Source organism: Gorilla gorilla, chromosome 9, assembly GCF_029281585.2.
Source record: "Gorilla gorilla gorilla isolate KB3781 chromosome 9, NHGRI_mGorGor1-v2.1_pri, whole genome shotgun sequence".
Classification (NCBI taxonomy): Eukaryota; Metazoa; Chordata; class Mammalia; order Primates; family Hominidae; genus Gorilla; species Gorilla gorilla.
Genome location: NC_073233.2, coordinates 66,247,801 through 66,262,079, shown reverse-complemented (window position 1 = coordinate 66,262,079; position 14,279 = coordinate 66,247,801). Strand labels below are relative to the sequence as shown.

General features: G+C 40.2%; 2 protein-coding genes across 9 annotated transcripts in view; one reads left to right on the top strand and one right to left on the bottom strand.

Annotated features, from left to right (window-relative positions):
• ZFP91 (ZFP91 zinc finger protein, atypical E3 ubiquitin ligase) overlaps nucleotides 1-5,980 on the bottom strand; it is a 41,844-nt gene extending 35,864 nt beyond the window's left edge. For 2 of the 5 annotated variants that reach the window (XM_063711231.1, XM_031015902.3), the window contains exons 1-2: nucleotides 5,494-5,980; nucleotides 237-265 (exon numbers count right to left, since the gene is read on the bottom strand). In XM_063711231.1, the coding sequence (XP_063567301.1) occupies nucleotides 237-265; nucleotides 5,494-5,834 (370 nt within the window). In that variant the 5' untranslated portion in view covers nucleotides 5,835-5,980. Of the gene's footprint in view, nucleotides 1-236; nucleotides 266-2,955; nucleotides 3,368-5,493 lie in introns of those variants that run through there. The other 3 variants (XM_031015901.3, XM_063711232.1, XM_063711233.1) reach the window with 2 other exon arrangements.
• A 252-nt stretch (nucleotides 5,981-6,232) lies between these two features.
• The window catches only part of LPXN (leupaxin), a 51,932-nt gene continuing 43,885 nt past the window's right edge, over nucleotides 6,233-14,279 (top strand). The window contains exon 1 of one of the 4 annotated variants that reach the window (XM_019037105.3): nucleotides 6,233-6,815. Coding sequence is in view for 1 of the 4 variants with exons in the window: in XM_004051222.4 (XP_004051270.2) it covers nucleotides 9,341-9,353 (13 nt within the window). In the remaining 3 variants the exon portion in view is untranslated. Of the gene's footprint in view, nucleotides 6,816-6,907; nucleotides 8,390-8,946; nucleotides 9,354-14,279 lie in introns of those variants that run through there. The other 3 variants (XM_019037104.3, XM_063711235.1, XM_004051222.4) reach the window with 3 other exon arrangements.

Sequence of the window (14,279 nt, the reverse complement as noted above, 5' to 3'; positions counted from 1 at the left end):
AGTTACTATAAATTACCATCAAACAATCTGATTTGCCTTTATTAGGTTTCTAAATGCCAATATACTCTATTATCCAAACCTGCTGTCGTCTAAATTTAGTTTCTAACAACTCCAGTAATTTTTTACCAAATGAAAATTCCTTTTAAATGGGAACCAATTTGAATGATGAGGCTTTCTAACAGATTAAAAGATAATCAGTGTAATGCACGCTAGAGGTAAGGATGACCAAGTCTTACCTTTATCAGTTGTTACTTTTTCTATGCATCTGAAAGAAATAAGAATCAAACATTAATGAACAATCTAGCACATTTTCTGAAAATATAAATATCTCTTTCAGGTTCACCTCCAGAGTGATAAAGAAAGCATCTAGACTAGTGTTGTCCTACAGAATTTTCAGCAGTGATGGAAACATATCTGCACTGTCCAATATGGCAGTCGCACGTGGCTACTGAGCACTTGAAACAGTTCATGTAATTGTGAAACTGAATTTTTAATTTTGATTAATGTAAATTTAAATAGCCACATGTGGCTACCATAACTGACAGCACAGAGCTAGAATATCATTCAAAACACCTATTTTTAACTAAGATATTGATACAAAGAAAATATTACTAATTTTGTTACATTAAGTGATTATATAAGAAAATGTTCTTATTTTATATAAATGTACTAACTAGAGATGAAATGACAACGTTTGGGATGTGCTCTAAAATACTTCTGCCAAAACAAGGAGGATGGACATAGCAAGCATGGCAAAATCTCAGCTAGGTGATCAATACTGGGGTTTCATTATACTATTTTCCCTATTTTGTGTATATTTAACAATTTTCATAATAAAAACTCAATGAAGTGTTAAAAAGACCCTAAAATTGTTTGTTAAGACCAAATCAAAATCTACTTGTAAAAAGACAATAGGTGGACCTCACAAGTAAATGTAACTTGGCCTTTACAAATTAAAAAGCAACAGTAAAGAGCTTAAAATTTGTTATAGCCTGAAGATTTTTTTAAAAACCCCCAAAACAACAAAAATCAGACATATCCCCAGGTTTTTCATTCAGAAAAATTTCTCTCATACATAACTGGTGAGGACAGTATAATGAACTTCCTATACTTACCACTAAAATTCAAAAGTCAACAGGCCCTGAACATTTATCATATAGATACCACAGAGTATCTCTGAACAGTACAAAGTTTTTTTGTTGTTGCTCCTCCCAAAAGTAAACCTAATATAGTAAAGACTCTATTATGTTACAATATGTTATAAATAAATACCCAGACAAATACAGAAGCCACAGTGTAATACAAAAATCTATTCTACTTAGAAACAATAGTTATCATTGTTTGTTCCATACTTTTTTAAAAAAGACTGGTATTATAATTTTATTTTAAATCACATTACCAATGTCCCAATTAACACACCATAACTGCTAATCATCCCATCTTTAAATAAAAACTGCAAAAATAATTGCTAAATTTTTGAAAAATTATATAACAAACTTTTCCAAAAACCTTGAAAGTTTGTTCAATGTTTCTATCATCATACTGATTAAGATCCTGATCACTCAGGAATTCAGTCTTGTACAACTGAAGGCTTCTCCAAAGAACTGTAAGTTTTTTCAATTCAGAATATTACCACCTCTTCATCCTCACTATCCATGACCTTCAAAAGGGAAACAGCAAGAAAGGTCACCTAAAGGTTTATTACTGTTTTAATTTTAGCAAGAAAATATATCAAAAATGGAATTTCATATACCAGAAAATAAAACTACTTTCCTTAATCTGAACCCGAAGGAAGACATCCAAAAATACTCAGTATTAGCTAATATGGTTACTCAACAGCGAAGTTAGAATTTTTAAGAAGTATTGTCCCTAAAGTTTTAAGTTTTGAAATGCACAGGATAAATGAAGGGCTATTATATGTAAGAATGAAAAAAAGCCTTATACATTTTAACCCAGTCTTAATTTGACAATTTCATTCCCTACTAGCAGAACGCATGGATGAATCAGAAAAAAATCATAGGCAAAAACTAGTATACTAATGCTACTAGATTTTACTTCAAAAATTAAAGACAGTATATAAACGTGCACTTGAAATAACTGTAATTTACTGGCTAACATACAGCAAATGATCAGTCTTACTCTTAATATGGATACATAAACTTTCTTCAAATTTGGTTTATTTTTCCTACTAGCCTTCTATGCTTCAATTTATCATGATTCTAGCATTTAACTCTGTGCCTCTCTTGAGCACAATGAAAAATTTTTATTTCCCCTTCATCCACAAATATTTCCTCTTCCCAACAACCCCTAAATAGTTCATTGTGAAAAGAAGTTGTTATAAACATCAGATTATAAAAACTGTAAGCTAAATATGGAACTATAAAGCTCATCTCACAAATCCATAAAATATCAATTATAAATGAAGCAATTATAAATGAAGAGGTTAAGTGACTTGCTCAAGGCCACTTACTGCACAGTACAAAGCTGGAACATAAAACTTTCTGACTAAAGTCCAATGCTTTATCCACTCTATTATTTTGCCTTCCAATGGGAACAGAGGTTTCAACCAATCCAAATCTATCTATTTCCTGACCTTTTAAACTATGGTATACTTTACTATCACTTTAATTAAGAGAATCAAATGCAGGTTAAACAGCTGATTACTAAGATTGTATACAGGGAAATGCTGGGATATGGAAAAAGGACTAGCGCGAACAAGTAAGTAATACAGAATAAACCTTCCTTTTTAAAATTTTCAAAATGTCATTTGGAAAACAGAAATGACTCAAAGTCAAAGATACCAGACCAGGGTTTGGACTCAAAACCTCTTGAAATATCTTAAAGGATTAAATTATGTAGAAAAAATTAAGTCTTAAAATGTATTTTATGACTGAAAATCTGTATACCATACACACATTTGACATATCTCCACTAATTAATGCATCTTTGCCTTACACCCCAAGGTCCTTGAAGATGAGGGCCATGTCTCATTTTTCTTTCTACCACCTAGTTCAGCATAGTACCAGGCCCAGATACTGATGAAACAAGTTTGCCAAGCTAAAATGCTTTAGCATTCCTTTGATTTCTAGATTATGGAATAAGGTAAAAACGTGTAACAAAAACTCTATTATGACGAAAATCTGTTTAACAACCTGATCAAAAACACAGTCAAGAGATAATTTTGGGGCTGAAAGAAGAATACCATTGTCACTACTGTTTTCTAATGATATTGGATGGGGGGGGGGGTGGCGCTAAGAATTCAGACTTATTTCTTCCTCCTCACAAGGAACATTGTGCAGAAAAAAGGAAGGAATTTAATTAAGTCATCTTCATCCATATACAACAGTAACAGTTATATGGAATTAAAGCGTCACTAGTACTTTGTTGCCAAGAGTTAGGGCAAAAATAAATCATGACAGCAGGTAAAATTACTGTTTTAGATAAAAATTATTTATTTTCCTTCAAAAATTAAACAGCAGGCTGGGCGCAGTGGCTCACGCCTGTAATCCCAGCACTCTGGGAGGCTGAGGCGGGTGGATCACCTGAGGTCAAGAGTTGGAGACCAACCTGGCCAATATGGTGAAACCTCACCTCTACTAAAATTACAAAAATTAGCTGGGATTGGTGGCGGGCGCCTGTAATGTCAGCTGCTTGGGATGATGAGGCAGGAGAATTGCTTGAAGCCAGGAGGCGGAGGTTGCAGTGAGCAGAGATCATCGTGGCACTGCTCCAGCCTGGGCAACAGAGCAAAAACTCCATCTCCAAAAAAAAAAAAAAAAAGGAAATTAAACAGCAGGTACCATTTTAGACATAATTATCTTATCTTGAGATACAGGTATATTTAACTTTCAAGGAGTAGGTGAGAATAAAAGGAAATTTTAAAAATATTTTAAGTATTACCCTCTCTATGAATAGTAATATTAAAGAGTGAAAAAATCATATCTTGCATAATTTACATGAAAAACCTCACTACAAACCACTCAAGGATCTACCATCCCACCATTACTGAAAAACGCAACTTGTACTTAGTATTTACAACAGGCATTGTGTCTAGCGCTTTACACACTGTATTTAATTCTCACAAACTCACGTTGCAGAGATTATCCTCTATAGGTAAGGAAACTAAGGCATGGGTAGGTTAAGGAATTTGCTCACGGAATTCATATCCAAATGAGGTCAATGATATACATGTATCTCTTCAAATTCATGAGATTAAACAATATAGAACTATAAAATTTTTGTAAGATGAAATGCATCTACAGCAATTAGAAGTCTAATTGCAGCTGAATCTGTAAGTACAGATTTTTGCTGTCGACAGAACTGCAGTTCTTACAACAAATTCTCTAAATTATGTTAACTTAGCTGACATTCAAAAATTTGAAAGCTTATCTAATACCACAATATGATTACCTCTGAATTTTATTTCTCTTTCTGAGAGGCTTCTAAGGCAAGCATGCCAAGACACAGGCTTAACTCTTAATTTTGGACCAAGTCTGTTTCAAGTTTTAAATCTATTAGGTCTGGTGTAAGTCAAACCTTGCCACTGACCCCCTCACTTCAATTTTCTGTTTTTACTAATCTGTTTTCACTCAAAAGTCAAAGGTCACTAATGATGTTTTCCGTCATGAATTGAACAGTTAATGTGATTAATTTCTAGAATTTACAAACTTGTGTGCTTCAGTATTCTTAACATGAGTATTATTTTAACGAACAATTTAAAACAATGCTCCTGGCCACCTGTTCATGTTTCCTCTATTACGTCTAGGTAATAAAGGAATTCCTCTCAGATGATTCTAATTTCAAGGATGACGTTCCTGCATTTAAAAACACGAAACACAAAGATAAAACATATGCTACTTAGTAAAAACAAACATTAAAGAATGCTCATATAATTTTATATGAAAGACTCCATACTTCAAATCGTAGCAGTGGGCTTTTAACCTGACCATAGTAAGTAGCAAATTTCTCAAAAGAATGAGAAGGGTTGCGAAAATTTAGAAAAGTGAAAAAAAAAAAAGCTACATAAACACAACTAGTACAGCTGGCTCTTGAGCTAACGCGAAGGGGAGGGGGGGGTACACATTTTTGAAGGCTATGATCGGGCTGTGGATTCCCTAAAGGGCATGTGATGTAATACTGGAGAGCCGCCTAAAGGAAAGGGATAGGTTGACAAAGGGGGTGCGGATGCCAGAAAGAGGGATGAGCCTGCGGGTGGCAGGGAGAAGGTGGATCACTAGCGAGTGCAGGGGTGTATCAAAAGATGATTTCGGGGAGTGGGGAAACGGCCCGACAGGCGAAGGTACAGGAGCGAGATGAGGGTGGCGCAGAGAGGAGGCACGAAGGCTCCCGGGGAAACGGTGTGACATCTGGCGTGCGGAGCCGGCAGGGGGCAGACCAGGCAGGATGTCACGTGGAGCAGGCGCTACGGGAGCCGAGAGGGTTGCGTACGGACAGAGGGGGGTCTTTCCCACCGCCTGAAAGACTGTTACTCACAGGAGTCGCGGACTCTTCTTGCCCTGAACTGGAGACGGGGACTTCGCGGCCTGGGGCTGCTGCCCGGGGACGTCGGGAGGCCTGGCGCTGGGGCTGCTCCTCCGCCGGCGGGGATACTCGGCCTTCCTCCGGCGGGACACAGCTGCGGCGGCGGCGGCCGCAGCGGCCCGGCCTCGGTCCCGACCTCCCCTCAGCACGCGGCTGCTAGTGGTCCCTGCAGGCGCCGCCGCGACCGCCTCAGGGGGCCGTTGTTGGGGCTCCTCCGGAGCCGCCTTGGCCGCCTCTCCCCCTTCCTGGTCCTGCTGCTCCGGGGGTCTCGGCTCTTCCGTCTCCCCCGGCATCGGGGCTTGTCCGTCCCCCACCCCCTAGTCCCAGGCGGCGGAGGCGGAGGCGGCGGCCTCGGCGCTGCTCCCCCCGCCCCCTCGCCTCCCGAAGCCTGCGGCTCACTCTCACCCTGCGCTCCTCTTTCCCCCCTCCCCTCCGCCCGGCTCCGAGGGCGCCCCCCCCACCCCCTGCCACTCAAGGTCTGCTACCGCTGGCGGCGCGCGCGCGCCCGCCACAGACGCTCAGCGGGCCAATCGGAGAAGAGGACAAGCTTCCTCACCCCGCCCCTCGCAGTGTTACACGCAGCGGCGCCCCAGGTTCCCTCCCCCACCCCTTCCTTCAGCCAATCAGGAAACGGCTAGAAGGGAGCGCGCGAGGTTTCCTTCCCCGCGCACCCGTTCTCACCGTTAAACGGCTGTGTCTCGCGACAATCCCAAAGTGACCTTTTTCCCCCCTCCAGAGTTCAATGCGCGCTAGGGGCAGTGCGAGGGGCAGGTCTCGCGAGGGAGGCGGGTGAGAAGAAATCGCACCTCTTTCCCCGCCTCACGCAAACCCTAGACTGGCTGCGCGCGCACCTGCCTCCCTGAGGAGCCACTGATAACACAAGGGCTCTTTCTATTCTTCTTTAGGCCGCAGAAGTAGCCTGGGCGTTCTTCCGCCTCCACCCTACCCCACTTTCCTGTCTTTGGCCTTTCTGTCCCCAGCGCCGCCAGATCTTGCGCGGAGAATGGGGTAGTATTTTGAGCTGTCGCTTCTCCTTTAAGAAAAAAAGCCCCGTCCGTTGCCGGATGAAAGTCTCTGAAAAAATGGCGGCGGCAAAACGGAGGCGGGGCTGTGGGGGCAACGAGGGCCCGCCTCTTGGCGCATGCGCACCGTTAACTTAACCAAGGGCATTCTGGGAGACGAAGTCTTATTTCGCCTAGGCTTTAGGAAAAATAGACGGGAAACCAGAGGTGGAGAGGATGCCGGGAGGTTCTGACTGATTCACGACGGGAAAGGTAGTTTACTTTCCGCAGTCTAGAGTTTACCTTTTTTTTCGGGAGGCAGTGTTTCCGGGTTAGGTCGCGACGCGTGCCATACATCCGGGCTCAAACGTCGAGCCAATTGCTGGTCTGATGGGAGGGTTTTTCCTACTTTTTCTTACTTTTTATCTGGGCGTTGGCGTACCTTTCTCGGGGTGTCTGCGTAACTGCCCAGACTTACCTTGGTTTGGTCAGATGACACCTCCTCTGGGACTGGCTAGCCAGCGTTCATGTCTACATTATTGATCTCGTCTTCCGGTGTGTGAGTCACTCACCTGTGAGCTCCTAGAGGTCAGCGACTAAATCTGGTTCCATGGGGTCCTTGGGCCCTCGGAGCCCTAGCACAAGGCCCACTACTCAGTTGGCTCTTAATCAAATCTGTGAAACGAATTATAAAGTTGCTTTTCTACTAGACCTTGTTGGGACACCAAGGAGCCGGCGTCGGTTGCTTAACTTGGATGCGGTGCCTGACCGAGAGGGAGGCGAAAGGGTTGTTAGCGTGACGTGACTCTGGTGACCTACACCGAGAAGCTGAAGGGTCTCTTAAGCTCTGCGGCCGGAAGCCATCTGCTTCTGCGGTTTATACAATAGCAACTTTATCAGAAGTTACTTTTCTGCACGCTAGCGTATGACATTAATTTGTCTTCCTGATTCATCAAAGGGAATTTCCGTTGCAGTTGGTGATGCAGTGGGCCTCTCCCATTTGTTTTTTCTTTTCATCCATTACAATCAAGGAACGATTTGCAAGAACATCTTTTACCCCTGGAAAATAAGGCATCCAGGGCTAAAAGTCCGAAAAGAAAGAAGCTGGAAACAAGATCTCGGGATCCAATTTTAAATTTCACATTAATCATTCAGTTAAACTGTAGACAAGTGCTGAAGTACATTTTTCCTTCCAGTACTTTGACTCAGATACCACTTCATATTAGACAAATGTTTTATATTCTCTACTGAGTATTTTGCATTTTCATAGGGCTAATGTCATTTTCAGTTGTAATAATCGATTGGCATAGTGTCAATGGAAATTTTTTAAGATTGAGTTTGCAGTGAGCAGACTTTTGGAAGGAACAGTGCTGACATCCAATGGATGCTCAAAGTAATACAGAGGAGAAATCTCCTTTCAAAAAAAAAAATGTACAGACAGTGGAATGGAGAATGAATTATTCCCTAAAAAAAAAAAAAAGCCACCGTGGGCTGGATGTGGTAGCTCACCCCCGGAATCCCAGCGCTTTTGGATGCCAAAGTGGGAGGATCCCTTGAACCCAGAACTTCCAGACCAGCCTGGGCAACATAGGGAGACCACCCTCTACATAAAAAATAAAAATAAAGCTTTTAAGCTAACCTAGTGGCGTGATGGGATGCACCTGTGGTCCCAGCTACTCCAGAAGCTGAGAAGGGCAAATCGCTTGAGTCCAGGAGTTCGAGTTGGAGGTTACACTGAACTATGATAGTACCATTGCATGCCAGCCTGGGTGACAGAGAGCTTGTCTTAAAAAAAATAAAGAAGGCTACTGTGTTGTAGAGGAGAGATCCCAGACTTTGCAATTATAGTAAGTAGCAAAGCTACCAATTAATTATCTTAGCAAGTTGCTATTACATGAACCTATTTCACCATTGGTAAAAAGGGGGAAAAAATGTATTTCACAGGGCTATAATTATAGTTCCTTACATATTGCCTTTTTATAGTAGGCCTTTTGTAAATGTTTAATTCAAGGTGAATAAATCACAGTGGTGAAAAAGGTGAAGAGTTAACCTCAGTGTCACTTTCCAAAGAAATTGCTATAAGGCAGTGTATCTAGGAAGGGATTATGCTTTATTGAGATGCACACAGTTTAACATCTGGTGTCAAACCTGGCTTCCTTCTTTGTGACCCCCCTGTAGATGTTTGCTTTTGGGACCACTGAGTAAACCAGGTCCTGAGAATCCAAGCATGAATCCACTTCTGCCCTACTTTTAAGGATTTACATTCCATGCAGGAAAGCAGATAACCATAATTTCTGAATAAATAAGACAACAAAATGAAATGGATGCTGGTCAACTCTGATGCAAATTTTAAGGAGACTATGCCTCTATGTCTCCCAGCTTCACAGAAAAAAAAAAAAGAAAAAGATGCTCAGAGTGGGGTACCTACACTTGGAAAAAACGCAAGTATAAGTCTGCCATTCCCATGAATCCAAGATGAATCCTGGCACAGAGTAGGTCCTCAAATTTTGCAAAATTAATTTTGAATCTTTATCACCCTGGCCAATGCACTGCCATAATGCAAATCTTACTATCTACCTTTCTATGTCAGTCACATTTTTAAAACTGTGTAACCTATGAAAAAAAAAAAAGCTCACCAAATCAAAAGAGAGGAAGTGCTAAGCAAATACAGGAACCAAAAGGGTTTATAGAGGCTGCCTTATGCTGTCTCATCCAGTTCCTTTGCGGTCCTCTTCTTCAGCACATGCCAAAGCTGTTCCTCACGGCCTGTGAGACAAGAGCATCTTGGATGTAGGACAATGGAAGAGTTAGGTGAGTGAGGAGCTTGGAGGAGAAACTCTGAGGGAGCGAAGACTTGGCTGCCATCTCCTTGTGGGGTGGGGTATACTTCTGGCTAGACTGAGGGTAGTAATGGAAGATTTTATTTTCACTTCTTTCCTGTCCTCAGCCCTGCCAAGAGTGAAGCATGAGGAACTATGATTGTTTTGGGGAACTATGGGTTCACTGTTCGCAGTGGCAAAATAGATGGAGAGTTTGGTGCTAACCGCAGAATAAACTCTTGGCAAATACTTTTGGACTGGATTGTTACTGCAGTTGTTGTCTTGTTATGGGCGTTTTGCCCTTTGGAGGTCACTGGAGATCATAGGGTGGCCACATAGCGAGACAATGCAGAGATATGATTTGAGGAGGAAAAGAAAGAGCAAAAGGAGTTGGGGTGTTATGAGGAAGAAAAGATGGACTAGAAGTATAAGAATGAGGGATCTGTAGAGGTTGGAAAAAGGCCAGAGTGGTTTCATTTGTTCCATGTTTTAGTATTAAATCAAGAAGGCATAGCACTCTAACTCTAGTGATTTTGTTGCTAAGCTTTTTATTCAGAAGAATTCTGAAGGAAGAGATTACTGTGGCCTGAAAATATGACACCTCCTTCGACTCTAAGGCAATTAAAACCAGCAGTGGAACTATTAGCCATATTAACCAGAGAAATCCTGGATTTCAAACCTTTGGAGTAATGTAAGGTTTGTCATTCTTGGGACTCATTCCATAGCCTTTGCCAACATCTGTTGCCAGCATCTTAACTAACACTGAGTCACTAAACTATACCCAATTTCCAAACTGTATGAATTCCACAGTGTCCTGGTTTGGGGTGTGTTTGGGGATAGGGTATGTCAAAAGTGCAAAAAACAACAACAAAAAATATCTTGCACATTGTTACATTGTCTTAAAAAAAATGGTGTGTGATTTCAAAGCTGGAGAAACGGAGGAAAAGTAAAGGGCAAATTACCAGGAGGCAAGAGATGTTAATGAAGAGAAAAAGGTAGTGTTTAATAAATATCAAACTGCTTTGGAGGTGAAGTCTATTTTGATATTGGGCCAGACTCTTTTTTGGACTTGGGGTAGAATTCTAATTCTTATCCTACGTGAGTGCTGGGAGAATGTGAATTTCTGCTTGAGTTCCAGTAGTGCTAGGGCCTTTTTTCTTTTTCCTTTTTTTCTTTCTTTTTTTTGGGGGGGGATGGAGGGGACACCGAATGGCTTTCATGGCAAATAATTCAAAAGGAAACTAATACTTATTTAGTAAATCAAGCAAAAACTAGACATTTTTACATATGTTAATCATTTTAGTGTCTGCAGCAACCCTCTGAAATAGGTGTTATCCACTTCTTTTTCAGATGAGAAAACTAAGAAAAACAAAATAACTTTTTCAATGTCACTGTCGGGAACACCTGACACCAAAACTAAACAACAATGTGCTCTCCTATTTTAGAAGTTTATTGGTTCTGGTGTTCTGGCCAATGAAGTAACCCAGATTTAACAGAAATTTATATTGTTTTGTATCTCCTGAGCAGGCTAAATGTTAGGTAAATCTTGTCCGGAAATACAGAAAGTACCAAGTAGCCTGGAAGCTAATATTTGTGCAGATTATCCAGTTGGCTACATCTCCACAGGCTGTTGATGGCTACACTTCAACAGTTTCTTCAAATTGTCATCAGTGCAGTAACTACCCTTGAGGCTTGGTGTGGATCTTTCTTCCTGCTGGCAGAGAAATGGCATCGAGGACAGGTTGGCTCAAGTGAGCAAATATTTCCTGTCTGCAGTAGTGCCTCAGAGGCTAGCAGCTTTTATACACCCAGAAGGTTTTACCTAAACCCTCATTACGTAGGCATTAGGCATGATAGATAAAGAGGAACCAGGAGCAGATTCTGCCTCCGAATGAAATCCATGCAACCCTCAGAGACTCCCAAGAGACCTCACTTTACTCCTTTCATGTTAATATTGATATTATTTCATCTCCACAGTAAAAGACTACAGAGAAGAATTATGGAGTCTTCAGTCTAGTCCCCACTTCCCCCGCCCCCACTCTCCAGGAATCCCATATTTGTCATACTGAAATTAGTCATCTTCAAATTACAAAATCTGGCAAAAGACATAATAACCTCACAGTGTTGGTGATATGCACACTTATATGAAACAGGAAGAGAAAAGCCTATAACTCATGACCCAGAAAGAAGGGTTTTGATAACTTTGGTTAGCTGGTGCTTCTGAGGGCAACTTCCTACTCTTAGTGGTATGGTTTCCTCTCTCTTATAATCTTTATTGTAAATGGCTTTTTATTTTGAGCTCAGGAGGATCTTTGGCTTCTAGTTAGAGCAAAGCTTAGAAAATAGAAAAGAAAGGGGCGCTAGCATAATTGAAAGATGCAGAATAAAAATTCGAAATTCTCAAATTTGGTGTGGGGTCTGGCTAATAAAAATCTGAGGCAAAAAGTTTTCTTTCTTTTTCTACCTTAGTTTTCTTTTCTTTTTTCTTTCTTTTCTTTTCTTTCTTTTTTTTTTTTTGAGACAGAGTTTTGCTCTTGTTGCCCAGGCTGGAGTGCAATGGCACGGTCTCGGCTCACCGCAACCTCTGCTTCCCAGGTTCAAGCTATTCGCCTGCCTCAGCCTTCCTGAGTAGCTGGGATTGCAGACGTGTGCCACCATGCCTGGCTAATTTTGTGTTTTTAGTAGAGACGGGTTTTCTCCATGTTGGTCAGGCTGGTCTCGAACTCCCAGCCTCAGGCAATCCGCCCGCCTCGGCCTCTCAAAGTGCTGGGATTACAGGCATGAGCCACCGTGCCCGGCCTATTTGTCCTTCTTTTTAAAAAACTTCTATTATAAAGAAATTTAAGTATGCAAAAGTAGAGAAAATAGTTTAATGAATTCTGATATACCCATCAACCAGTTGAAACAATCAGTTCTTCATCAGTCTTACTTCATATATATGCCCACCCATTCCTTTCACCCCTGTAATTACGTTAAAACAATTTCAGATGTCATTTTATCTGTAAATATTTTAACACTAACCTCTAAAATAAATATATATTTATACATATAACTGTAATGCCATTGCCATAACCACAACAGCCTTAATAGTAATTCCTTAATATTGTAAAATACCATTATCACACCTAAAAACTTAACAGAATTACTTAATATTATTAAATATCATTATCACACCTAAAATAAACAGTACTTACTTGATATTATTTAATATCCAGTCAGTGTTCAATAGTCTTGATTGTTTCATTTTTACAGTAGATTTAATGATCCAAATAAAGTTCATACACTGAAATTTATTATAAGTCTCTCGACTTTTTGATGCCATAGGGTCCCACTCATCTCTTTTTTCCCATTACAGTATTCATTTGCCCGAGAGTTTAGTTCAGTTTGCTTATCTCTAAAATGGTACACAAAAGTCAACATTTTTGATAAATGGATGATTATGAAAGATCTGTATATTTCATTTGTTAAAAAAAAAGGATTAGATCTCTTCTAACGCCATTAAGAAATATTCATTCCTCCAAAATCTAAAATAAATGAAAAATCTTTTTTTTTAATGACCTGTGAAGTTTATTTTCCTTATCTGAGAACTTTAGATGTAGGCAGGTCCTTAGAAATAATGTAATTCTGTGTTTAAAGTTTGAAAGCTAAAATCTGTGGTAAGAAGTCCGCTAGAGATCCACTAATGCGTATTGAGCCATAATTTGAAAAATACTGTTCTAATCAAATTGCCTTGTTATGTAGATGAGGAAACTGCTATCAGAGAAGGATGTGACATGCTCAAGGTAACCCAGAGAATATGTATAAGACAGGAGACTGGAACTTCTAACTTTTAGTTAATGCAGGGGCTAGGGATCAGTTAGCCCAGATTCAAGTCCTGGTTCTGCATTCATGTGCTTAAGCAAATTATTTTTGTCTCTTTCTTGTGATCTACAAAATAAGGACAATAATATCATCTGCCTCAGAGTGTTAGGATGATTAAATGAAATGTGTAAACTCCTGAGCACAGTACCTGGCATGTGTTAATTTTTATTAATTATTATTTATTTCATTGTAACAGATAGATACTAGTATATAATACTTTTCCAAAAAAAAAAAACTGAAAGAGTAACAAATCCCAACTATTTAAATTGCAACATCTTACTTGATTTTGCAATATCTCAGTTTTCTCCCCAACCATTTTTTCTCTCCACACCCTAAAAGACAGGATACTTATACCTTGCTTTGAAAATTTTGTTACATGCTCAGGATAATTGTTAAGATTTAAGAAAAAATATCATTAGGATTAAGAATAAGTGTTATTTCCCTCATATGTTTTGAAAAATGGTAATACAATTGCTTATATTTTTCTGATAGAAAAAAGCATTTAGGATTTATTTATTTATTTATTTATTTATTTATTTATTTTTTGAGACAGGGTATCACTCCTTTGGCCCAGGCTGCTGGAGTGTGGTGGCGTGATCTCGACTCATCGCAGGCTCACCTAGGCTCAGGTGATCCTCCCACCTCAGCCTCCCAAGTAGCTGGGACCACAGGTGTGCGTCACCATGCTGGGCTGACTTTTTTGTATTTTTCATACAGACTGGATTTTGCTATGTTGCCCTGGTCTGGAACTCCTAGGCTCAAGGGATCCTCCCGCCTCAGCCTTCCAAAGTGCTAAGATTATGGGCATGAGCCGCTATACCCAGCCCAGTTTTATTTTTTTCTAATTAAGGATATTTGTGGGCAATCTACCCTAAATGAATGATGAAAATTAATACCTGTGGTATAAAAAATCAAATTATAGCATGAGACAGTGAAATTGAATGCAACCATAGAAAATAAGAAACAAACCACAATTTATGGAGGTGTTAAACATTTCTTGGTAGGATTCACCACATTCTTGAAGTGAAATAAGGAATAAGGGAAAGTATTTGAAAAT